Below are 25,179 nucleotides of genomic sequence, written 5' to 3' on the forward strand. Positions count from 1 at the left end.
TCACGGTAACTCCTTTTAGTCAAGAACTAAGATGCTGACTGAGCCTTTCATTGAAATCCCAATCCTTTGTGGATCAGGAGGATCATCATAAAGGGTTTGTCCTCTAAATCCTGAGGTCCTTTGCACCCCAATTGGCCTTTGAAAGAAGGCCCCCCTGCTGTTGTTATTGTTCAAATAAAAATAGGTCTCCTTTTTAGAATGGAAAGCCGATTGGTTTTCTCCTCTGACTCCACCGAGGTCGATTGAGGCCTGCCATTGTCCTGCTCCAGAGCGCCCACTCTCGACTCATTGAGGTATGTACTGTATTCATCCTGCCTTTTGTTTTCTCATGTCTGGACATCGGCAAAATTGATCTCAGGAACACTTTTTCAGACTCCATTTAGTTCAGAATTTAATTTACCCGTAGTTCAAACTTGTTCTCACAAAGTATGACCAGAAAAAAATACCTAGCCTGTAACCCATTGACTTCGCCAGACTGTTGTTTACTTCACTTAAAATGCATTTCCCGGCCTTTACTGCAGCCTCTTGCAGTTCACTTGTTTCTGGGATTTGTCCCTTGAGTTTCCTCTTCAGGAAGTGGAGAAAGCTATTGGGTTATGGTTTGGTACTTTGCCTGTCTAAGACCTTCCACTTTTTCCACTTAAAGAAGTTCCAGTACTCTTAGGAGGGTCTATGAAATGTGTTTGCAGGAGCGTGAAATGGGTGCTGCTGGCCCTTTAAGAGGAGCGGGGGGGAGGCGCGCCGAGCATCCTGGCTGCGGTGTTTTTGTCTGTCTGTCAGTGAGCGCTCCCGGGGCCGAAGCGGCTGGAAGGATTTATCAAAACGGGGGGCAGGTAAGAACAGCATTTAAATTCCATTTAATTTGTTGTTTTAAAACAAAGGTGGGGGGGGAAAACGCTTGTTATTTTTCATTGGGTTGGATTGGCACGTGCGGTGTGCGAGCTGCTAGCTCGCACACCGCCCCCCCACCCCTCGAAGCGGTCAATCCAATTTGCTATTTTTTCTCTCAAAAGTAACGCCAAATATAAAGCTCCAGGATTTCATAGAACTTTTACTTGATAAAAATACTGATAAAAATAGTTTTATTTTAGCCCCTTTTGCCATGTGATGAATGAGACTCGTGCTCTCCTCAATTTAGCGAGATTTTTAAATATTCGCCTTCATCATAATAATTGCAAACAAAAATCTAAATCGTCGTCTATAGAACGTTTGTTTTGTTTGCATCTCGTTCGATTGTCTACCGGCTTGTGTGCACAAAATCGCTGCTGTCCAGTCTATGTGTATTGTACTAAAGGACTCCTAGTGGGGTGGTAATCTCTAATGCGCGCGTGTGTGTGGGGGGTGTGTATAAGGGGGGCTAATTACAACTTTTTATGGTTGAAGAAGCGTCAGCATTACAGCATAATGTGTGACGTCCCGCCCCCGCCACCCCCACCCTCCGCAACTAGCCATGCCGAAGACCAATTATTTTTTCCCCCTTTTTTGTGAATGTCCATGCAGCTGCTCGGGGGAGAGGGTGGGTCCGAGCTCTCTGCTGCTCTTCATTATTTCCAGATGTTGGACCACTTTTTTTTCGCTCTCACACTCAAAATGTGCTTGTCTGGTCGGGTTGGAGCCCCCCCCCACAATGTGTGCCGGGGCTCCTCAAAAGATGGATGAGGGGGGACGGACCTGAAACTTACAAAAGGATCCTTTTGGACCCAATTTCCTTTCACAAATTGTGGCAATCTAACTTGAATCGATGAGCTTATCGGTTAATCAACTAATTGGATGAAAAATACTCAGTGTGAGCACAAATCAATTTTTCCCCAAATGATTCTTCTTGATTCGCGGCTTACTGTGTCGTATCAAATCCTCTGTGTAACTCTAGTGAAAGGTGGCACGTAAAAGCTTATTGTCGTCATACAAACTTGTAAAACTCAAAACAAGTTGAAGCTGCCCGTAATTATTTATGGACTCATTTTTTGTGACAGTCGATTTCATAATGAGCTCAGTTGTTGATGCCTGATGTCAGATGTTGTTCCGATGACAGTTGTGCGGACCGTGGCAGGATGTGCGGGTATAGTCGCAGGCTTGGCTGGCACGCAGTGTGTTATCGGTCCTCTGTACAATACGGCACTGTTGCCGCTGGTGTGCAGCGGGCCGTATTCAATGCCAGCGGTCGGGCTCTTTGGATGGGCTCCGTCCCGAGTGGTGTGTGGCTCCTCTGTTTGTGTTACACTCCGTGAAGTGAGTGGACCCGACCAAATGCTCCGAAACCGCCCAATGGAACCATTTTATAACAGCGGTAACATGACCCATTGCTGAATCGCGATGAAACATCATTTGTTTTTCTGAGTCCTGGGAACCCCGCGGAATTTCATCTCCGGAATGTAATGCATCTCGTTATAATGTTTGGACCCCCCCCCCCCCCCCCCCCCACACACACACACCCTACCTGGGGGCTGCGATGGAATGCGGTGTCATAGACCCTATTTGTACACTGGGCCACACGCCGGCAGGACTAATGAAATTACGCCCCGGAACCTGCACGACATAGTCGACTGTCTACTGATTAGCTGCCGGGTGCACGGCTGGATAATGGAGCATTTGTTCTTGTGCAACAATACACTGCATCACTCAAATGTGGACATTTTTATGATGAAAGGATGCTTTTTTCCCCCGTTGTTTTACATGCAATCAAAGTGTCGTCAGATTGCGCACGGAGGAGGACATAGACTTCTAAATGGACCTTACCTAATGAATGAAACAGCTGATCTATAGAGTTTGATCAGGTGAGAGTAAATCCTCAAAAGAAGTATTCAAAGTTGCACAATTCAGAATTTTAATCGCAGCATTCATTTTTCATCGGAACATGCAGCTTTGCAAAGTCAAATTTACATGCATGTCTTTCTTGGTATCGCGCTTTCACGGCAAACATATTTTTAAACCCGTATCATGTTTTTTTCCCCCCAAGTCTTCCCCAAAAAAACATGTTCTTTGAAGACTCTAAATTGTCCATAGATATGAATACTCTTTTTTTTCCCTAAAAGCGCGACATAAAATTGGATAGATGTATGTTTTTCTACCTTAGAAGTTCCCCTCGTATTTCACAACCAAAGCATGATAGCATCTGATTGATGATGCGAAGTGTATCCCTTTAAATCAAGGTTGGAGCAACTGAGTAAAAGTTTTATTATGTTCCCCCCCCAAAAAAATGCTTCCCCCCAAAAAACACACCCAACATTAGCAGCCAGATGACACCGAGCGCGATGCTTTCCAAGGACCGCTCCCATGGCTGCTAATCGAGACAACGCTGCTCAGGCATTTGCCTCGCCTCGGCGCTTTTGGCCGGCACACTTGCTGTTTTGAGCTGGCTGCCATTGCCGATCCAACTGTCCTACCCTCGCGAGATCCGCTTCGAAAAAGTGTGTGTGCTCTTGCCGCAGTCTAAACAAATATACTGGCCCAGCGCAAAAGCATTGGTGTAGTCAGTCAGGTTTTAGTTGGCATATGGTCGAGTCTAGATGACGAGGAAAGACTTAATAGTGGATATCTTGCAAAGCAGCCCGTATTTATTTATTTTGACTTTTCACGCAGAACTGAATGAAGGCGCATAGATCCACAATTGTGTTTGAGCTTTCACACGGTGACACAGCATTTCATGATCGCAAAATTTTCTTACGTGATGGCTTCAGCGCACCCGCATAGCGTGGCAAATGTTGGACAGGTCGGCAGAAGATTCGGTGCACCAAAGTTAAGAATCGGTTCATATTTGGGTTTATGACGCCAAGTTTGAGCCAAGATTGTTTTTTTTTTTCTTCCAGAAAACCTGGAAAAAAACGGAGCTAATTCTAGATTTAACTGTATTATATGTTATAATCATTTAATTTCAGGGCTAGAATTGAATTGAGAATTGAGAATTGAGGGCTCCGAGTCGAGCCGCTTCTCCACATCGAGAGGAGCCAGATGAGGTGGCTTGGGCATCTGATTCGGATGCCTCCTGAACGCCTCCCTGGTGAGGTGTTCCGGGCATGTCCCACCGGGAGGAGACCCCGAGGAAGACCCAGGACACGCTGGAGAGACTATGTCACCCAGCTGGCCTGGGAACGCCTCGGGATCCCCCGGGGAGAGCTGGAAGAAGTAGCTAGGGAGAGGGAAGTCTGGGCTTCCCTGCTAAAGCTGTTGCCCCCGCGACCCGGCCCCGGATAAGCGGTAGAAGATGGATGGATGGCTAGAATTGAATTATATTTTACTAAGATATTTACCTTTTTTTCCTCATTATTATTATTATTAAATACGCGCTTTGCTTATACACCGCATTTCACACAGCAGCTAACTCAATGTGCTTCACAGTTCCGAAACTACATTTAAAGGCAACTTCAGCCCATTCGCTAGCAAGATTGTGAGCGTGGTCACGGATTGAATTCAACTTTCTCAGCGCACTGTATTCATGTTATCAGGTTACATTGGACTGCGAGCGCGTAAGGCTGCATCTGGTTAAGAGTCGCACACTTTGGGAGTTTCGGAGAAACGTGTCGTGGTTTTGCCATTTCAAAGGGCGACGCCGGCTCGCTGGCGTCTACGGCGATTTTACAGTTTCCACGTCGGTATCGCTACAGGCTTATTAAATGTGGGAAAGGAACCGACAAGATCTGCTGCTGGACTAAAATGACTTCCCGTGCTGTGGCGTCCAATCTCCAAGCAGATCTTTCAACCCCATCCCCGATTTGAACAAGCATCTTCCTTCCGTCTGGTCTTCATCTTTCCTCCCTTGACGACCCCCGCCGTCGCCACTCTGCTCGCCATCATTTTTAATCCCCTCCCCCGCCGACCCCCCCCCCCCCTCCCCATTAAGCCATTTTCTCCCAAAGCCCCAACCCCCGCCTGTTTTTTTTTTTTCTTTTTTAGCTTGTTTCTTTCCGGTGCCTCTCCCTTGCTCAGTTTCCTGTCGGGATGACCCAATAGCCGGGCCGCCGGCCGTTTGACTCCGCTCAAGGAGTAATGCGAGCCTCGCAGCCCCTCCCTTTTAAGGCCAGCGCCAGACCGCTCAGCACGTCGCCATCCTCATACTCGCTCCTCCATCCCAGCACCCTCTTTTTTAATGCAAGGAGCAGGGATTTTTCCAAAAGGGCAGCGTCTGGAGGTGGCGACGTCCCATTGGCCCGCCACGGCTTCACCGTGTCGCCATATACGTCGTTCAGATTCCTCAACGCTCCTTATGTTAACAATCTGGTTGTTAGAACTGTATACGTTTTGTTGACGTATTATATAGCGGAGCGAAAGAAGCCATCTGTTTTCCACATGGAGCAAAGAGGTGAGCGAATACACACGTCCCTGCTGTTGTGTAACTGCTTTGTGTGTCTCCATTAAAGATTCGCCCCCAACCCCCCCCCCCCCCCCCCCCCCCAGAGAAAGAAAGTCTTGACCATAAATGAGCTTCGGTCCGGAGAGATAAAGTGCTGCCTCTGCTCCTCCTCATGAGTGCGCTCTTTTGTCTTCAGTATTTTTAGACGTGGAATGCAGAAATCATAGTTATCGTCGGGGCGAAGACATTTGAAATTACACTTGGACTTTTTGTTCTTGTGATCTCGTGTGGGGATCTCCCTCATCTGTACTTTTGGCCATTCGGGAGTTGACTACATCCTGGATTTGCAGTGATTCACACCGGTGGGCCACGGCTTCCATTTTAAAATGTTTCACTTTTCATTCACGTCATCCCTTTTTGTTGATATATTTTTTTCTTGTGTTGGGAGGATGTGACGAGGTTGTTACCAAGGTCCTTGGAGGGGTTTCTCCCTTTCCTGTAAACCCTTCCTCCATCTGAGCTCAACGTATTAATGCCAATTCGACGGGGGAAACGTCATTGCGAAAGTTACTCCTGACAAATTCAAAGGGGCTGAATCTCAGCTCTCACATCACCAGTCATTACCCGACTACAGCTTTGTTTGTGGCTCCGTCCGAGTGGGAAGACTTTCGACGGTGTCGGCGAGTTGCACCGTCAGCGTGCGGGTCCCAAACAGCTATTTGTTTGTTTTGAGCTGGACTACTTGCCAAACGCGCACAGGGTGTCGGTCTTCCTAGGAGATGCCCCTCCTCTATTTAAATTAGAACCAGCTGTGGAACGGGGGAGCTGTGCATGAATGGCTCTTTGTCATTTGCAGTTCGGCAAAAAGGTTCGTTCCTACACACTCCGCCCTCTGAGCGCAGCGCCTCTGACGTGACACAATGAGCTCAGCAACGGCAACAACAACAAGGCTTGTTATGATCTTTCGAAAAGGTCACTCAAATATGACTTGGAAAAAAAAATGTCGCTGCTAGGTGGCTTAAGTGGACGTGTGACAATCAACAGACGCAGTCACGTTACTTATCCACCACATACGCAACTCCTACACAGCAAAGGAATGTAAAGCCCTGATAGCAACAAACTGTACATTCGGCTTCAGTTTGGTAAGATCCACCATCTTACGTGCTTCCACAGTCAGAAGTTACCGCCACAGAGAAAACGCATCTGGAACAAGAAATGTGTTGACGATCATGAATTTTATACAACGTCCTTTAACAACACAGCAACAAATCCGCTTTTTGGCAACAAAAAATGCTTTTAGCTGTTGAATGACAATCGCCAGGGTTGACGCTAGCAGTCCATGTAAAATCCCATTGACGGGCTAAAATTAGCATGGAATAGCGGGAGACCTTCAAATAAGTATTTACATATAAGCACTGTTGTAACATACATTCAGGAAAATATGGAAATACTGTAAAAAGTGAGTTACATTAATAAAGCTCAATAGCAATTTTCTTTTTAGCTTAATCTGTCTTGTTCATACATGCTAATAACCACACCGCTGCGCTAGGCCGAGACGCACACAGCAGGAACGGCTCGTATTTTTATTTTTACTTTGTGTTTTTGTTGCTATTATTCAAATTTATAATTTTACTGTCTTACTGATTTATTTTTGAGCTGTTGAATTTTAGTAGTTGAATAAATACAGTTTTAAAATAATTGAATAATAGTTCATTGATTGTGATTTTAATATCAGTCAAAATAATCTCTTATTATTTTTTTCATAATCGCATGCATGCGAGCTGCAATAACTGTTTCTGTCCATTTTGTGACGCTATCCTCACATTCAACTGAAGGCTGTTCTACTGTAGCATGTTTTTTTATGCATTTCTTTTGTTTTAATAGGCGGGGCTTAGCCCGGTGAGTGATGTGGGTGTCAGTGAATGTGTTTTGGGTTCCTGCGTGTTGGGGGATTTGGCTTTAGTTGGCTAGTTTTCACCTGATTCTCGCGCTGCTGTGATGTCACTCACCCCCCCCCCCCCCCCCCCCCGGTGCAAAAACAAGGTAAGATTTATCGGCTCAAACCGCTCGATGGTAAACTAAACGACGCCGCTCGGCGGTCATGTGATTTGCGGCTCATGGTCGTCTTCGCCTGCAGTCTTGAAGGTGACCTGTGCAGCTGCTCAAAGAAAACATTTCCCAATCGCACTGCAGGGCGGCTCCCATCCCGAGAAGATGCTCACACTGGCCGGCTGCAACGCAAGCAGGTCAAACTGTGATCAGTGTCTCTCGCTGGGGCTTTATTGTTCACATCCGCGGTGTCTCTGAGAACGACTGGAATGTTTTTGCTGGCGTTGCGAGTGGTGTTTAGAGCGTTGCGGGGGCCGGCCTCTTCCACCCTGACATAAGTCTGTTTTTATCTCTGAGTCAACAACTTTAATGGCATTGCGAGCGACGCCTCTGATGACCACTTGCCATAACTCTACCTACGAGCTTCCTTCCTGAATTTTGGGTAAAGGTTGTTGGCTGCAGTCTTAAGCCTTCTTGCTTGTTGTTTTCTCTCAGGTGCTGGCCGGAAAAAAAAGTGTGAAAGGAGGACGGCGACGAGCGAGCCCCCGTCGTTGCTGGTATGAACTGGAAAATATGGTCTTTGCTTCTTTATTCAAAAACCATTCTCGGGCCTGGGAACGTCGGTGGAAAAACCCTTCATAGAAGGTGGTATTTCTGACTTTGCATTACTGCAATTTAATCCTTTGTAATGGCAACAGCAGTGAGGTGACTCAGTTTGAGTGGAAGCGGTGCGTTTTGATACACTTGGAGGAGTCGCAACCCGGAGAGAATCTGAAATGACTCTTCGGGGTGGTCCTGAGCTTTTGAAGTGACTCGCTCTAGATACCGCGAAACACATCTTGTCGATACCAGCCGCGTGGGAATTGCTGCTGTCGGTGCGCCGTGGGAGGTCAAACGTGTAATGCGGTTAAAATCTTGCAGGACATTCCACAGATGTGCATTCGGCGCACACTGACCTGCATCTTAACCACGCGAGGCTTTTAATCTTAAAGGCAGGCCTAGGAGGAGTTAGCCTCCATTAACATGGCACGCAGATGCACTGGAAGGGATCAACGCGAAAGGGGCCGAGCTGCACTTGAGGTTTGCTCGGAGAAAGTCATCGGAAAGCTGAAGAATTTGTTGCCTGCAGGCTAGGCTGCGGATTACGTTCCCTTGATAGAATCGACACATAATCAACTATTCATTCATCCACGGGAGGTCCTCGCTTTATGACGGAGTTCTGCGGCGACGCAACCTGGATTTGTATGTCATTTGTCAACACCTGCACGGCGCTAGTCGCTCACCAGCCAATGCTAACAGGGTAGACAAAAACATAGCGATGGAGCTTCCTTGAGTTGACCTTTGTGATTGTAGTCGACTAATGGAGTCTACATATTATCAGCGTGCTGGTCTGGGTATTCTGGGTGAATTTAGTTGCGTGTGAACGCAGGTTTGTAATATGCGCCCCGTCATTGGCTGGCAACCACTTTGTGGCCGCCCAAAGTCAGCTGGGAATCAACTGAATGATTCCAGTTGATTCCATCAAGCTAACAAGAATGATTAACTCTGACTCAAGACGGAAAAAAAACAAACAAATATTCGTGCGTGACGAGAGACGATGACGGCAGAGGCGGGGGGTGAGGAGGGGTTGGGAAGAAGGGGGGGGGGGCCCAGGGACGGAATGCCCATCTCTACTGATGTGAATGTTGCAGTTGATAATATTCCACCCCTGTCCCATAGGTGGGGCTAGTGCGAATTTCAAAGTGACTGAGCTTTGGCAGAAAATCATGTCCGCCGTCTTGCATAAAGAGACGATAATTGGCACCGTACTTGACAGCGGTTGGCCTGTTACACTTTCTTTCAAAGAAATGAGGCTCAGTAGAATTTCGAGTCAGAAGAGCAAACATGGAGACAAAGGGTTTTATTTGACCATAAATGACTACATTTTTTTCTCCAGAAAGGCTTAGAAATTGAGTGAGAACAGAGTGTCTCTGTTCGCTTGTCATGTCAATGGAACTCTCAGTGTGGAGCATGCACACGAGGGGGGCACGGGGGGGGGGGGGGGGGGGTGAGTCTGTTACTGCCAGCGAGACAGATGCGGAGGGAGGCTTGTTGCTGTGGGCGTTTTTTAACCCCCATCTTTTTCTTTTTCATGCGCTGATGTGGGAAAAAGAGATGAAACGTTTTTTGTGTCTCAAAAGTTGAACCGAGACTCGGCCACGAGTCGGCCGGGGGGTTGAGGATGTTTGGTTCATCCCGCACTGCAGTTAAACAGTGCCAAAACCGCTTCGCTTTCATTCTTGATTGTAATCGTTCCACGTCGCCGTTTTGTCTTCATGTAGTTCCCAACACCCATTTTTCCCTTCTCCATAAATCCCGGCTTGTTGTGAGAAGTCATCCCGAACTGCTGGAACAAATTCCTCTCGGAAAGTTTCCTCCAATACGGTTGGCTAACTTATCAAACCTTTCAAATTTTAGACCGGAACTGTCTCTCGGCTTGAATTGTGGCAAGCGTCACGCTATGCCCCGATGTCAGAAAGGCCGCGCTTGTATATATATATATGAGCGTGTGTGTGTGTGTGTGTGTGTGTGTGTGTGTGTGTGTGTGTGTGTGTGTGTGTGTGTGTGTGTGTGTGGCAGTGTTGGTATGAGCGGGTGATGAAGGCCGCAGATAAGAAGAGAAATCGTAGCGACACATTAAACTGACTCTGGGACTTCAAACATACCAAATGCATTTAGTCAGCGTTTCCAAGCGTCCTACTTTTTGCCAGCCAGCCAGCGTGCGAGCGATTGAGTGAGTGGAGTCGCAAAAGAGAGAACGACCCTGACTAGAAAATTGACAATGCCACACACACAAGACACGCTCCCACACTCAGTCATAATTAAAAAGCCCCCCACCCCCAAAAAAGTGATACTCATCCGCAACATGTAATCCATTCCATATAACAATTTTTGGGGTATTTTAAGGTAATGGTTTTGTTCTGCGGTTTTGTATGACCTGGTATTGTAACGTATGACTTAACTTTAATACAGGGGCGGCCAAACTTTTTGGACCGAAGATTGACTTTTCGATCAACCAACCTCCGGCGATCGACCCGTTTCCGCTCACGCACACGCACACCATGACACAGAGGCATGCGGCGCACTTTTTCAGCCTGTAAACTATCGTAGCTCACGTGTACCGTTTTAAAGTGCTTCCCTCGGCCCTCTAGATTCGTATTCTTTGCCCGTGCCATCTGTGAATTGTACACGACAACAGCTCCGATCACAAGTTGCAATTGCGGACTGCTGATTTTATTTCATTTTTAAAAATACTTTTTGTGAAAATGAGACTGATGGAAGGATTAGGGTGCAGTGTGCATTAACACAAAAAATATATGACTAACAAAGACACACAAATGGTTGTTTGTTTTCCACTCCACAACCCTCGCGATCGACTTGGGACCAGTCGGCGATCTACCGGTCGATCGCGATCGCCGTAATTGGCACCCCTGCTTTAATAGATCCAAGTCCTTCAACAAGACATGATGCCAAATCAATTACTTAACTTAACTCTTACTTTCCAAAGACCAACTTTCCTTGGGACTTTTGGCCCCTACTCCTAAAATGGAACCGCAATTGTCTTTTTACTTATCACTCTCATTTTGTCTTCCAAAATATTATTTTAACCCTTTCAGTCACACCAGTGGACAGCCACGTTATCGTGGTTATCATTTTTGGTGCATGAAAGGGTTAATTAAAGCCAAGCTAGCAATAAGACTTACAGAGTAGAAGCCTGGAAGATTGTAATGGAGGATCTCATGAATAAAATAAATGAAGCAAATTAAGAAATGCATGCAACACTCATGTTAAATATTCCATCCTCTATGACCGAGGAAGTTAATTTGTTTCCAAATGGACCAACCGAGGGGTTGCGGGACGAGCTTGTGAGCTTCGTAAAAAGGAACAAGCCGTCATGTGTTTGAGGAAAATGTATGACGGTCTCGAGCAATTAGCACAGAGCACGGGGAGGCCAGCTGAGAACTCCTGATCGTCAGCTGACATTTGGGCAAATGGTGGAGAAAGCAGCTGAAAATAAAGGTGGGTTGGGGGGGGGGGGGGGGGATTGCGTGTGTGCATGTGTGCGTGCGTAAACCCTGATTTTGCGAAGCAGAACGTTGCATGTGCAGACGATTCCTAATAAGGCTGCAAGTCTCAAACCTCTGTCCTGGAATCGGCTGCCAGGAAACTTTCCCCCCCCCCGTAACTCCTCTTCTGCGCAGACTACGAAGAGAAACAAACACGCACAGGCGACTGTGACCCGCCACGCTCAGAAAAATGGACGGATAAAATTAGCCGGGGGAAAGGATGGGGGAGGCAGGAGACGGGAGGACGGGGGAGGGAGGGCTCGGCAAACTGGAGTTGCACAATAACAGCGATGTGCCGAAAAAGTGAAAGTGAGGACTCGTGTGTACGTGTACGGCGCCGCACATCTGAAATCTTTTACCGCTGAGAGGTAAATGAAGTCATCCAGCGTCGCCGCGGTAACGGCGCATATTGCGAGGGATAATATGTCAATCTGAGTATCATTTGAGCAACTGCAGCATTTTTCCGAACTGGTGCTCAGTGTTCAAGTAATTTCAAATGTTTCTGTGCCCCCCACCCCCACCCCCTTCCCCCTCCTCCTCCAGGTGCGAGTAATCTGCTAGCAGCCTCCTTCCTAAAATGGCTCAAGTGCTGCACATGGACCCCGGCTTCCCAGGTACGGCATTTATAAACGCTCGATGGCGATTGCAATGGGAAAATCAATTGTGATGACATCATTGGAAAGGAGGAGTTTAGAAATCACATCCCGCCTCATTGTCCAGCCCGCGTACACAAATAACCCAGCGGCCCGGAGTTGATCCCATTTTCTAAAGTCTGAGCTCAAGATTAGACGCATATTTCCATTTGTTTCAAGTTGATTTTTTTTTCCTTCCACTCGCAGGGAAGCTCAGCTCGCCAGCTCCCCCCTCCTTGCGCGGCAAGGAACAGGAGGCACCCTACTCAGTGGAGACCCCCTACGGCTACCGTCTGGACCTGGACTTCCTCAAATATGTCAACGACATCGAGAAGGGGAACACCATCAAGCGGGTGCCCATGCAACGGCGGCCGCGCTACGGCTCGCTGCCTCGCGGCGGCGGCGGCGGTTACACCGGCTCCTGGTGGACCTCCACCGAGTCGCTGTGCTCCAACGCCAGCGTGGACAGTCGCCACTCGTCTTTCTCGTACTGCGCTCCGGGCTACCACAGGCCCAACTTCAGCACCGCCCGCGTGGAGAAGACCTTGTTGGATGCGCGGCGGAAGCTGGAGGAGGAGAAAGAAGGAAGGCGCTTCTCCAACCTGGGCAGCATGCACAGCAGCGTGGCGGGCTCCAACACCTCCATTAGCAGCGCGCAAAGCTACAACCGAGCCCACGGGGCAGGAGGGGGCGGGGGTGGCGGTGGAGGGGGGGGAACTTTTACTCCAATGAACTCTGGACTGTCCACCCCGGTCACGCCCACTCCGGCGCACCTGCAGCACGTCCGCGAGCAGATGGCGGCTGCCCTCCGGAAGATCCGAGACCTGGAGGAGCAGGTGAAGACCATCCCCGTGCTGCAGGTGAAGATTTCCGTGCTGCAGGAAGAGAAGCGGCAGCTCAGCGTCCAACTGAAGAGCCAGAAGTTTCTGGGCCACACCATGGGCTTCAACCGAGGCCGCGGCCGAGGAGAGCTGTACATCGACATTCCGGAAGAAGAAGTCGGCGCGGGAGCCAAGGATGCCGACAAGCCGTCGGGGCCGACGTGTCCCGCCGCGCCGGAAGGCTCCAAACAAGACTCGGGATGCGAGATCGAGGACACGGTTATCGTGGGCGGGGCCCGACCGGATTCTAAACGGGAGCTGCGCACCATCGGAGTGGGACCGGAGGGCGAGAAGAGCAGTCGCCAGGTCGGGGTGGGTGTTCGGGAGGTGGATCTGGGGCTCCTACCCGAGGCCGAGGCTCTGAAGAACCAAGTGGTTCATCTGGAGGGGCAGCTCAAAAGAATGATGGAGGAGCTGCGAGCCACGTCCGCCGAGAAGGACAAGGGTCCTCGGGCCGAGCGTCCGGTGAGGGCCACCACCATGGGCTGGCAGGAGCTGCAGGACGGCAACCTGCAGACGGTGGTCAGCTTCACGCAGCAGTGCCCGCAAAGGGAACAGAGGACCGTCGGCATCCAAGTGTACACGCTGGAGCAGCCCACTGTGGTGGAGGTGGGCACTCTGCTCCGAGCGGTCCGCTGCAGCTCCCCGTTGCCGCTGTTGGAGGGCCACCGCCGAGGACAATCTGACGACTTGGCAGGTACGGAAAGAACCATTCCAATCGACGGCTCACAAATGTCCGTGATATTGGGCAGTCCAGCTGAACTTTCGTACGGCATCCTCGACGTTTTCGAATCAATATCTCGGTCAATATTTTTGCTGTTTTATGATCAAGGAGCTGAATCGCAAAGTCTACGAATTGCCAAGTACATTTCCTGGTTCAGTTTTTTTTTTGTTATCTGATTTGTGATTGACTTGTTTGATAACATTTTGTTGTAGTGAATGCTTCACTCTTTCATTCCACAAGACGCACTTAAATTAGGCCCCGCCTACCAAGGACGTATTTGTACGTCTAAGTCTTTTTTTTTTTTGCGTCAGAGTTTAGGGTCCGATGCAATCTGTGAATGAGACTAAGCTGCTTGCATTGTAAATCATGTAAAAAAAAAAGGGACCAGTAGGTGGCAGTGGTGCCCTACGTGCTTGAAATGCATGCTTTTACAAAAAGCTCTTTTTCTCAGTTTTCTTTTGCCCAGGAATCGCCATTTTCATGAAACGTAGCCATTTTGTCATGACGATTGCTGAAGAATGGAAAAAGAATCTTTTTTTTTTCTGCTGGAGGAAGAGAGTCCAAACTTTATTTTGGTAGGCTCCATGTTTATATAGCATTAGAACCAAATATTCTGTGGGCCTTGCAAGATCAGTCAAGATTTTCTCCGGTGAAAATGGCTGGGATTGAATGAGTTAAAAGACGGTTAAATGAAGATAAATTTTGGCCCATAAGACCAAAACATTGACAATAAACGCAATGCTGTTTATTAATGTGTTACATGTGTTTATTGAAAGAAAAGAAAAAACTAGCAAGCTATGTAAAAACTACTGACGTCGTGAATAATGCCAAGTGTAATAATCGGTCTCCTTCTGCAGAAGCCGCGCTGGGGTTGCCGATTGCGGTCAGCTCCAAGCAAGTGCGCGACGTTCTCAAGAGCGAGTTGTCCACATCCACGCCCGTATCCAACCCCGCCGTTGTCGTCGGCACGGCCGGCAATCAGATTGCCGCCGTGTACTTCAAAGAGGGCGAGACTCGCCTGGAAACCGGCGCGGAGACGCTTCAAGACGGCCGCGCCGCAGGTAAGCTTCTCGTCGCAGGCGCTGCTCCTCGCCGCCGTTTCTGCTGAGCTTAAAAGGACTGATTTGAACTGATTTTGCACAGCCTCGTCTCCCCAATCCTCTCTGAGGTCCATCATGAAGCGGAAAGCAGAGGGCGAACCGGGCTCTCCGTCGACCAAGAAAAACCTCCAGTTTATTGGCGTTAATGGCGGGTATGTGTCATTTAACCCTTTCGTGCACCCTGTAACCTGAAAATTGGCATCACAAAAGTGTGCTTTTTTTTTCCTTTATTCAGTTATGAGTCGACGTCATCTGATGACAGCAGCAGCTCGGACGAGGAGAGCGACTCCAGCGAGTATCACGAAGCCAGGGAAAAACTGCCAGAGTGCACCGCCGACCACCAGCAGTACTCCCGGCCTCTAGAGGGCGACGTACCTCGCCAGACAACCGTCCATTCGTTGGACAGGCGCTCCGACTCTCCGCCAGCAACGGCGGACAAATCACAACCGTCACTGGCGACCGAGGCCGTGGCTCCAGAATGTCGCCCCCAGACGTCGACGCCTGGCGCCAGCCCGCCTTCCCCGTGCCCGGCCAACGCTTCTGCCTGCCAAGAGCCCGTCGGCACGACGTCGGCCACCAGCACTGAATCAATGTCGCCCGTTACCTCCTCGGCGGTCCCTCAATGTGCCACTCAAAGTTCAGAGATTACCGGGCAGCAGGCGGACACCGGCGAGCCCTCCGGCCAATCGGAATCTGAGCTTGCGTCCGTGAGCGTCCCCGCAAAACAAGTCAGGTAAGGTCCCAAGGGATTTGTGGGCCGGCAAACTGACGCGCTGACAAACCATCAGCAGCCTACGTTGTCTTCATTCCAGGTTGGAACTAAGTGACAGCCTGAAGTCGGCTCTTTGTGACCTTCAAAAGGCCCTCGGAGAGCCCAACGCCTTCAGCCAGCAAGAAGCGGTATGCCTCATCCTCACCCTATAAACACTTCGGCATGTGTATTTTAATTCAGATTGAACAATTGGGCCAATTTCCAAATTGCGCAGGCTGCAATGTATAGTGCCTAGATAAGTTCACTGCTTAACTCATTCAGTACCAGCCAATCTAGACCAAGTCTGAAAAGACGTTTAAAAACGTCTTTGGAAGTGAATGAGTTAAGAAGTGCAGTCAAGTCGTGATTCATGAAAAGCAATAAAGCCACACATTTGTCGGAATGATTTTTTGTCGTTATCCTAATATGTAACTTGTCCTGATTCTAGAGGGAGGCGTACACCGGCGTGCTGCAGGAGTGGCTCCGCGTGTCGTGCCACAAGGCGGCGGACGTGACGGCGGTCCAGGCCTACATGGACGCTTTCGCCGCCATCTCGCCTCAGTTGCTGCAGTTTGTCATCAACATGGCGGACGGCAACGGCAACACGGCGCTGCATTATACCGTCTCGCACTCGAACTTCCCCGTGGTGAAACTGCTGCTTGACACCGGTGAGTTGTACAGATTTGATGTGTGTGTGTGGGGTGGGGGGGGGGCTTGAAAGCGTTACATTTTTTTACAGACCCTGCATGTGGGGGCCCTCTGCCCTGGGTTCCCAAGGAAACATAGTGAGACTGATGATGGACACTTTTTTTTTCAACCACAAGTTCTGCCTAGCAACCATTGGTTTAAACACGTTCATCCGTGCACTTAATATCACATTTGACCTCATTAGTAGCCAGGCAAATATTTGATGACATTATTTTTTTCTAAACATCCGTTTTTTTGTTTTTTGTTTTTTGTTTTCCTCCGACAGGCCTGTGTAATGCCAACAAGCAGAACAAGGCGGGCTACACGGCCATCATGCTAACCGCTCTGGCTGCCTTCCACTCGGACGGTGACCTTCAAGCTGTCCTGCAGCTGTTGCGCACTGGGGACGTCAATGCCAAGGCCAGCCAGGTGCGCCCTCTGTTGCTCACATGCTCTTACTGCAAGGCCTAACGGTTCTCTCAGGATTTTGAACGTTTATGGGAAAACAAGAAAAAGCACAACAAATTTGGGAAATAATGCTCTTTGGCTAACAAGATAGCAAATTTAACGTAGTAAATAAAGTCCAGCTCTCTACTTTATTGTACAGCATTGGGTCAATTACAAGCTGAGTTGAGTGTGACGTCTCATCACATGAATCTGACGTAACTCGAATGAATGCATTTTCTTTTAAAGTTTTTCAACAAGAAGTCTATTATTGCCCTGTTTTCGGAGAATAACGACCTTCTTGTTTTTAGAAGAAAGACCTTTTTTTCTCAGATCAAAGGTTAGACTCTTACTTGAATTCAGTTCTGTTTTTGAAATTCACCCGATCAAATACGCATTTTCTACCCTCCTTAAACGTTACGTCATTTAAATTACATCATGACAGAACACCCCCGCTCGTTCGTTCTTTGAAGGCTAAAAGAAATGTTCCCGTTTTTCCACTGTGTCTCCCAGGCGGGTCAGACGGCACTGATGCTGGCGGTCAGCCACGGGCGGGGGGATATGGTGCGGGCCCTTCTGTCCTGCGGGGCCCAAGTCAACATCCGCGACGAAGACGGCTCCACGGCGCTCATGTGCGCCTGCGAGCACGGTCACGTGGACATTGTGCGACAGCTACTGTCTGTGCCTGGCTGTGACGCCACCCTCACTGATAACGTGAGTGGCGTGTCGGGATCACAAAAAAAAAAACTGCTTGGATAATTTTCCCCTCCATAAAGCCAGCTCTTTTTATACATATTTAAAAAAAAAAGTCAGTTTCTAATACTGTGCCCTGTTGAACGCCATCTTGCTCACATGTTTCAGGATGGCAGCACTGCGCTCTCCATCGCTCTGGAGGCCAGCCAGAACGACATCGCCGTGCTTCTCTACGCTCACCTCAACTTTGCCAAGCCTCCTTCCCCCGTAAGTGAACATAGACCCTCTCCACCCCACCCGTCTTCGACAGTGCTCACGCCTTTGGACAATTTAGGCGTCAGTAAAGCTCACTTCAGGGTTTCCTCAGCTGATTTTTTTTCATGCAACGCTGTCACCTGATAACATGCTACGCTGTCCACTGGAGTGACCGTTGTCACTTCCCTTACACATTACGCAACACCGCCATACAGAATTCTTACTGTATAAGAATTGTAGTCTGCATGCAAACAGGAAAAGTTGTTGTGATTCTGCCACAGACTGACTACAAAATCACATTTTGCTATTTTCTTCCATCTTTTAGGTTTCTCCAAAATCTCCTCTGCTGGGCTCTTCTCCGCCAGCCGGTGAAACAAAATAGAAAGTCTTCCCCTTGTTATTTAAAGCACATGATGATCAAGTGATGGCCGCGCGACCCACCAAATACCGCCGTTATCAGCTGCCGGGCCTCTCACAGCCGTTGCTTTTTGTTGTTGTAGTTGTTTTGTATTATGAGCGACTGAACGCCACTAAAATAACACGAGTGTTTGGAAGAACGTGATGTCAGCACATGTGGGATAACTGGCGCCGCCCTCTCGTGTTTCAAAAAGTGTCCTTGATCGGTTGCGTCCACTTTCTCACCACCGCAACTGTTTTATCCGTATTTATACACCAAATGTTATACACTCTCCATTTTTTTTCCCCTTCCTAAATCTGCTTTACCTCAGGACCTTAGCGGACGACTATTTTTATTTGATTCACACCAGCCAAAAAAATGAATACGTTTGATGAAGGTACAGCAGTGTTTGTTTTCATCCACAAAGGTTGAAAGCCAAACGGAAGAGTTGAACTGTAATTGTACGTGGACAGCGGGAGGAAGCAATACGCTGAGCAGTCTGCTGCGGTCTCGAATGAAGGAATAGAAACGGAAAGTGACTGAGGAGGACGGACTGTGTAAGTTATATGGAAATAATATATGTCCCTTTCAACTGGTAGCTATCACACCGAAATTCAAAGTGCATTGGCGCTTGATGTCGACATTTCAGAGACTTTTTAGTCCCGCTAAACTTTCATATTTACTTTGGAGCAAGTCAACGTTTTATAAAAGGTGTTTCATGATAGCATCTTTTTTTTCTGTTTGTTTGTTTTTTGAAATACACGTTGGGTTTTTAAGCTCACACCCGTTCTATGTAACCGCACAGCTCTTAAGTAAAGCTCATTTCTGATGAAGGTTTATCTGCAAATTTTAGACTGTTTCTTCTCTTGTGCATTTTTTGGGGGGGAAGAACTATGAATAAATACGGACCTCACTTTCCCTTGTGTTTCTTTATTTGGTTCTGCTCTTGTTGCAATTGCACGTTTTTGGGGGAGATTATTGTTTAAACAGCACACTAATACTCCGTGTGAGGGGTCCTTGTGTTGTAACGCTGGAAAGTATCCACCAGAGGGCGCCACACAATTTTTTCGATTAAAACGCCTTACTATACATGGCCGTTTTTTCGGTTAAAAACGCCTTACTATGCATGGTCGTTTTTTTTACCGTTAAAAAAGGCCTTACAATACATGGTCGTTTTTTCGGCTAAAAACGCCTTACTATACATGGTAATTTTTTTCATCCAAAAACGCCTTATTATTCATGGTCGTTTTTTTTTCGGCTAAATGCGGCTTACTATACATGGTCGTTTTTTCGGTTAAAAAAGCCTTACTATACATGGTCGTTTTTTCAGTTAAAAAAGCCTTACTATACATGGTCGGTTTTTCGGTTAAAAACGCCTTATTATACATGGTCATTTTTTTCGGCTAAAAACATCTTACTATACATGGTCATTTTTTTCGGCAAAAAACGCCTAACTATAAATGGTCGTTTTTTTTACCGTTAAAAAGGCCTTACAATTCATGGTTGTTTTTTTTCGGCAAAAAATGCCTTAGTATACATGGTCGGTTTCTTTTCGGCTAAAAACGGCTTACTATACATGGTCATTTTTTTTCATCCAAAAACGCCTTACAATACACGGTCGTTTTTTTCGGCTAAAAACAGCTTACTCATGGTCATTTTTTTTGGCTAAAAACACCTTACTATACATGGTCGTTTTTTCGGCTAAAAACGCCTTACAATACATGGTCGTTTTTTCGGCTAAAAACGCCTTACTATACATGGTCGTTTTTTTTCGGCTAAAAATGCCTTACTATACATGGTCATTTTTTTCATCCAAAAACGCCTTATTATTCATGGTCGTTTGTTACCGTTAAAAAGGCCTTACAATACATGGTTGTTTTTTTCGGCTAAAAACGGCTTACTCATGGTAATTTTTTTTTGCTAAAAATGCCTTACTATACATGGTCGTTATTTTCGGTTAAAACGCCTTACTATACATGGTCGTTTTTTTGGTCGTTTTTTTCGGCAAAAAACGCCTTACTGTACGCCTTACAATACATGGTCGTTATTTTCGGTTAAAAACGCCTTACTGTACATGGTCGTTTTTTTTCGGCAAAAAACGCCTTACTATACATGGTCATTTTTTTCATCCAAAAACGCCTTACAAAACATGGTCGGTTTTTTTCGGCTAAAAACGGCTTACTATACATGGTTGTTATTTTCGGTTAAAAACGCCTTACTATACATGGTCGTTTTTTTACCGTTAAAAAGGCCTTACAATACATGGTCGTTTTTTTCGGTTAAAAACGCCTTACTATACATGGTCATTTTTTTCGGCTAAAAATGCCTTACTATACATGGTCGGTTTCTTTTCGGCTAAAAACGGCTTACTATACATGGTCATTTTTTTCATCCAAAAACGCCTTACTATACATGGTTGTTTTTTTTGACTAAAAATGCCTTACTATACATGGTCGTCTTTTTCGGTTAAAAACGCCTTACTATACATGGTCATTTTTTTCATCCAAAAACGCCTTACAATACATGGTCGTTTTTTTCAGCTAAAAACGGCTTACTGTACATGGTCGTTTTTTTGGTCGTTTTTTTCGGCAAAAAACGCCTTACTATACATGGTCGTTTTTTTCATCCAAAAACGCCTTACTATACATGGTCGGTTTCTTTTCGGCTAAAAACGGCTTACTATACATGGTCATTTTTTTCATCCAAAAACGCCTTACTATACATGGTCGTTTTTTTCGGCTAAAAACGCCTTACTATACATGGTCATTTTTTTCATCCAAAAACGCCTTACTATACATGGTCATTTTTTTCGATTAAAAACGCCTTACTATACATGGTCATTTTTTGGGTTGTTTTTTTTCGGCAAAAAACGCCTTCCTATACATGATAGTTTTTTACCGTTAAAAAGGCCTTATAATACATGGTCGGTTTCTTTTCGGCTAAAAACGGCTTACTATACATGGTCATTTTTTTCATCCAAAAACGCCATACTATACATGGTCATTTTTTTCGGCAAAAGACGCCTTACTATAAATGGTAGTTTTTTTCCGGCCAAAAGCGCCTTACAATACATGGTCATTTTTTTCGGTTAAAAACGCCTTACTATACATGGTCGGTTTTTTTTTCGGCTAAAAACGCCTTACTATACATGGTAATTTTTTTCATCCAAAAACGGCTTACAAAACATGGTCGGTTTTTTTCGGCTAAAAACGGCTTACTATACATGGTAATTTTTTTCATCCAAAAACGGCTTACAAAACATGGTCGGTTTTTTTCGGTTAAAAACGCCTTACTATACATGGTCGTTTTTTTACCGTTAAAAAGGCCTTACAATACATGGTCGTTTTTTTCGGTTAAAAACGCCTTACTATACATGGTCATTTTTTTCGGCTAAAAATGCCTTACTATACATGGTCGGTTTCTTTTCGGCTAAAAACGGCTTACTATACATGGTCATTTTTTTCATCCAAAAACGCCTTACTATACATGGTTGTTTTTTTTGACTAAAAATGCCTTACTATACATGGTCGTCTTTTTCGGTTAAAAACGCCTTACTATACATGGTCATTTTTTTCATCCAAAAACGCCTTACAATACATGGTCGTTTTTTTCGGCTAAAAACGGCTTACTGTACATGGTCGTTTTTTTGGTCGTTTTTTCCGGCAAAAAACACCTTACTATACATGGTCGTTTTTTTCATCCAAAAACGCCTTACAAAACATGGTCGGTTTTTTTCGGCTAAAAACGGCTTACTATACATGGTTGTTATTTTCGGTTAAAAACGCCTTACTATACATGGTCGTTTTTTTACCGTTAAAAAGGCCTTACAATACATGGTCGTTTTTTTCGGTTAAAAACGCCTTACTATACATGGTCATTTTTTTCGGCTAAAAATGCCTTACTATACATGGTCGGTTTCTTTTCGGCTAAAAACGGCTTACTATACATGGTCATTTTTTTCATCCAAAAACGCCTTACTATACATGGTTGTTTTTTTTGACTAAAAATGCCTTACTATACATGGTCGTCTTTTTCGGTTAAAAACGCCTTACTATACATGGTCATTTTTTTCATCCAAAAACGCCTTACAATACATGGTCGTTTTTTTCGGCTAAAAACGGCTTACTGTACATGGTCGTTTTTTTGGTCGTTTTTTTCGGCAAAAAACGCCTTACTATACATGGTCGTTTTTTTCATCCAAAAACGCCTTACAAAACATGGTCGGTTTTTTTCGGCTAAAAACGGCTTACTATACATGGTTGTTATTTTCGGTTAAAAAGGCCTTACAATACATGGTCGTTTTTTTCGGTTAAAAACGCCTTACTATACATGGTCATTTTTTTCGGCTAAAAATGCCTTACTATACATGGTCGGTTTCTTTTCGGCTAAAAACGGCTTACTATACATGGTCATTTTTTTCATCCAAAAACGCCTTACTATACATGGTTGTTTTTTTTGACTAAAAATGCCTTACTATACATGGTCGTCTTTTTCGGTTAAAAACGCCTTACTATACATGGTCATTTTTTTCATCCAAAAACGCCTTACAATACATGGTCGTTTTTTTCGGCTAAAAACGGCTTACTGTACATGGTCGTTTTTTTGGTCGTTTTTTTCGGCAAAAAACGCCTTACTATACATGGTCGTTTTTTTCATCCAAAAACGCCTTACAAAACATGGTCGGTTTTTTTCGGCTAAAAACGGCTTACTATACATGGTTGTTATTTTCGGTTAAAAAGGCCTTACAATACATGGTCGTTTTTTTCGGTTAAAAACGCCTTACTATACATGGTCATTTTTTTCGGCTAAAAATGCCTTACTATACATGGTCGGTTTCTTTTCGGCTAAAAACGGCTTACTATACATGGTCATTTTTTTCATCCAAAAACGCCTTACTATACATGGTTGTTTTTTTTGACTAAAAATGCCTTACTATACATGGTCGTCTTTTTCGGTTAAAAACGCCTTACTATACATGGTCATTTTTTTCATCCAAAAACGCCTTACAATACATGGTCGTTTTTTCGGCTAAAAACGGCTTACTGTACATGGTCGTTTTTTTGGTCGTTTTTTTCGGCAAAAAACGCCTTACTATACATGGTCGTTTTTTTCATCCAAAAACGCCTTACTATACATGGTCGGTTTCTTTTCGGCTAAAAACGGCTTACTATACATGGTTGTTATTTTCGGTTAAAAAGGCCTTACAATACATGGTCGTTTTTTTCGGTTAAAAACGCCTTACTATACATGGTCATTTTTTTCGGCTAAAAATGCCTTACTATACATGGTCGGTTTCTTTTCGGCTAAAAACGGCTTACTATACATGGTCATTTTTTTCATCCAAAAACGCCTTACTATACATGGTTGTTTTTTTTGACTAAAAATGCCTTACTATACATGGTCGTCTTTTTCGGTTAAAAACGCCTTACTATACATGGTCATTTTTTTCATCCAAAAACGCCTTACAATACATGGTCGTTTTTTTCGGCTAAAAACGGCTTACTGTACATGGTCGTTTTTTTGGTCGTTTTTTTCGGCAAAAAACGCCTTACTATACATGGTCGTTTTTTTCATCCAAAAACGCCTTACTATACATGGTCGGTTTCTTTTCGGCTAAAAACGGCTTACTATACATGGTCATTTTTTTCATCCAAAAACGCCTTACTATACATGGTCGTTTTTTTCGGCTAAAAACGCCTTACTATACATGGTCATTTTTTTCATCCAAAAACGCCTTACTACACATGGTCATTTTTTTCGATTAAAAACGCCTTACTATACATGGTCATTTTTTGGGTTGTTTTTTTTCGGCAAAAAACGCCTTACTATACATGATAGTTTTTTACCGTTAAAAAGGCCTTATAATACATGGTCGGTTTCTTTTCGGCTAAAAACGGCTTACTATACATGGTAATTTTTTTCATCCAAAAACGCCTTACTATACATGGTCATTTTTTTCGGCAAAAGACGCCTTACTATAAATGGTAGTTTTTTTCCGGCCAAAAGCGCCTTACAATACATGGTCATTTTTTTCGGTTAAAAACGCCTTACTATACATGGTAATTTTTTTCATCCAAAAACGCCTTATTATTCATGGTCGTTTTTTACCGTTAAAAAGGCCTTACAATACATGGTCGTTTTTTTCGGTTAAAAACGCCTTACTATACATGGTCGTTTTTTTCGGCAAAAAACGCCTTGCTATACATGGTCATTTTTTGGGGGCTAAAAACGCCTTACTATAAATGGTTGTTTTTTTCGCCTAAAAACGGCTTACTATACCTGCTCATTTTTTTCGGCTAAAAATGCCTTACTATACATGGTCGATATTTTCGGTTAAAAACGCCTTACTGTACATGGTCGTTTTTTTGGTCGTTTTTTTTCGGCAAAAAACGCCTTACTATACATGATAGTTTTTTACCGTTAAAAAGGCCTTACAATACATGGTCATTTTTTTCGGTTAAAAACGCCTTACTATACATGGTCGTTTTTTTTTCGGCTAAAAACGCCTTACTATACATGGTCATTTTTTTCCATCCAAAAACGCCTTATTATTCATGGTCGTTTTTTACCGTTAAAAAGGCCTTACACTACATGGTCGTTTTTTTCGGCAAAAAACGCCTTGCTATATACATGGTCATTTTTTTGGGGCTAAAAACGCCTTACTATACATGCTCATTTTTTTCGGCTAAAAATGCCTTAGTATACATGGTCGATATTTTCGGTTAAAAACGCCTTACTGTACATGGTCGTTTTTTTTGGTCGTTTTTTTCTGCAAAAAACACCTTACTATACATGATAGTTTTTTACCGTTAAAAAGGCCTTACAATACATAGTCGTTTTTTTCGGTTAAAAACGCCTTACTATACATGTTAATTTTTTTTGTCTATCTCTGTGCCCTGCGATGGACTACAACCACTTCATGTTGTTATCCGCCTTCTGCCTGAAATCCGCTGGGGTATGTTCCAGCACCTCCGTGACCTGGTACAACGATAAGTGGCTGAATGGATGGACTAGCTCCAAGATTCTGGCTCCAGAGGCTATACTCACTGTTGGTTAAGTTGGTGGCCTCCCATTGCCACAAATGGAAAATGATGGTGACTTTCTCAGCTGTTTCACACTCTACACATGGCCAAATTCCCTCCCCCGTCAAAAAAGAATAAAAGGAGCCATGTG

At 45.3% G+C, this 25,179-nt stretch overlaps 1 protein-coding gene across 3 annotated transcripts; it reads left to right on the top strand.

Moving 5' to 3' along the window:
- The first annotated feature begins 692 nt into the window (after positions 1-692).
- On the top strand, positions 693-18,924 carry kank2 (KN motif and ankyrin repeat domains 2). 3 transcript variants are annotated; one of them, XM_052048304.1, is made up of 12 exons: positions 693-833; positions 11,986-12,056; positions 12,282-13,652; positions 14,537-14,740; positions 14,823-14,931; positions 15,015-15,512; positions 15,592-15,679; positions 15,979-16,198; positions 16,504-16,646; positions 17,175-17,375; positions 17,523-17,621; positions 17,935-18,924. In XM_052048304.1, exons 2-12 carry the CDS (start codon positions 12,020-12,022, stop codon positions 17,989-17,991), a joined length of 3,027 nt encoding a protein of 1,008 aa, XP_051904264.1. In that variant the 5' UTR covers positions 693-833; positions 11,986-12,019; the 3' UTR covers positions 17,992-18,924. The 3 variants fall into 3 exon arrangements, with proteins under 3 accessions (XP_051904264.1, XP_051904265.1, XP_051904266.1); XM_052048305.1 differs by lacking the exon at positions 693-833 and adding an exon at positions 7,811-7,893; XM_052048306.1 differs by lacking the exon at positions 693-833 and adding an exon at positions 11,694-11,810.
- The last annotated feature ends 6,255 nt before the right edge of the window (positions 18,925-25,179 follow it).

The sequence above is a fragment of the Hippocampus zosterae genome, chromosome 17 (genome assembly GCF_025434085.1).
Source record: "Hippocampus zosterae strain Florida chromosome 17, ASM2543408v3, whole genome shotgun sequence".
NCBI classification, from domain to species: Eukaryota; Metazoa; Chordata; class Actinopteri; order Syngnathiformes; family Syngnathidae; genus Hippocampus; species Hippocampus zosterae.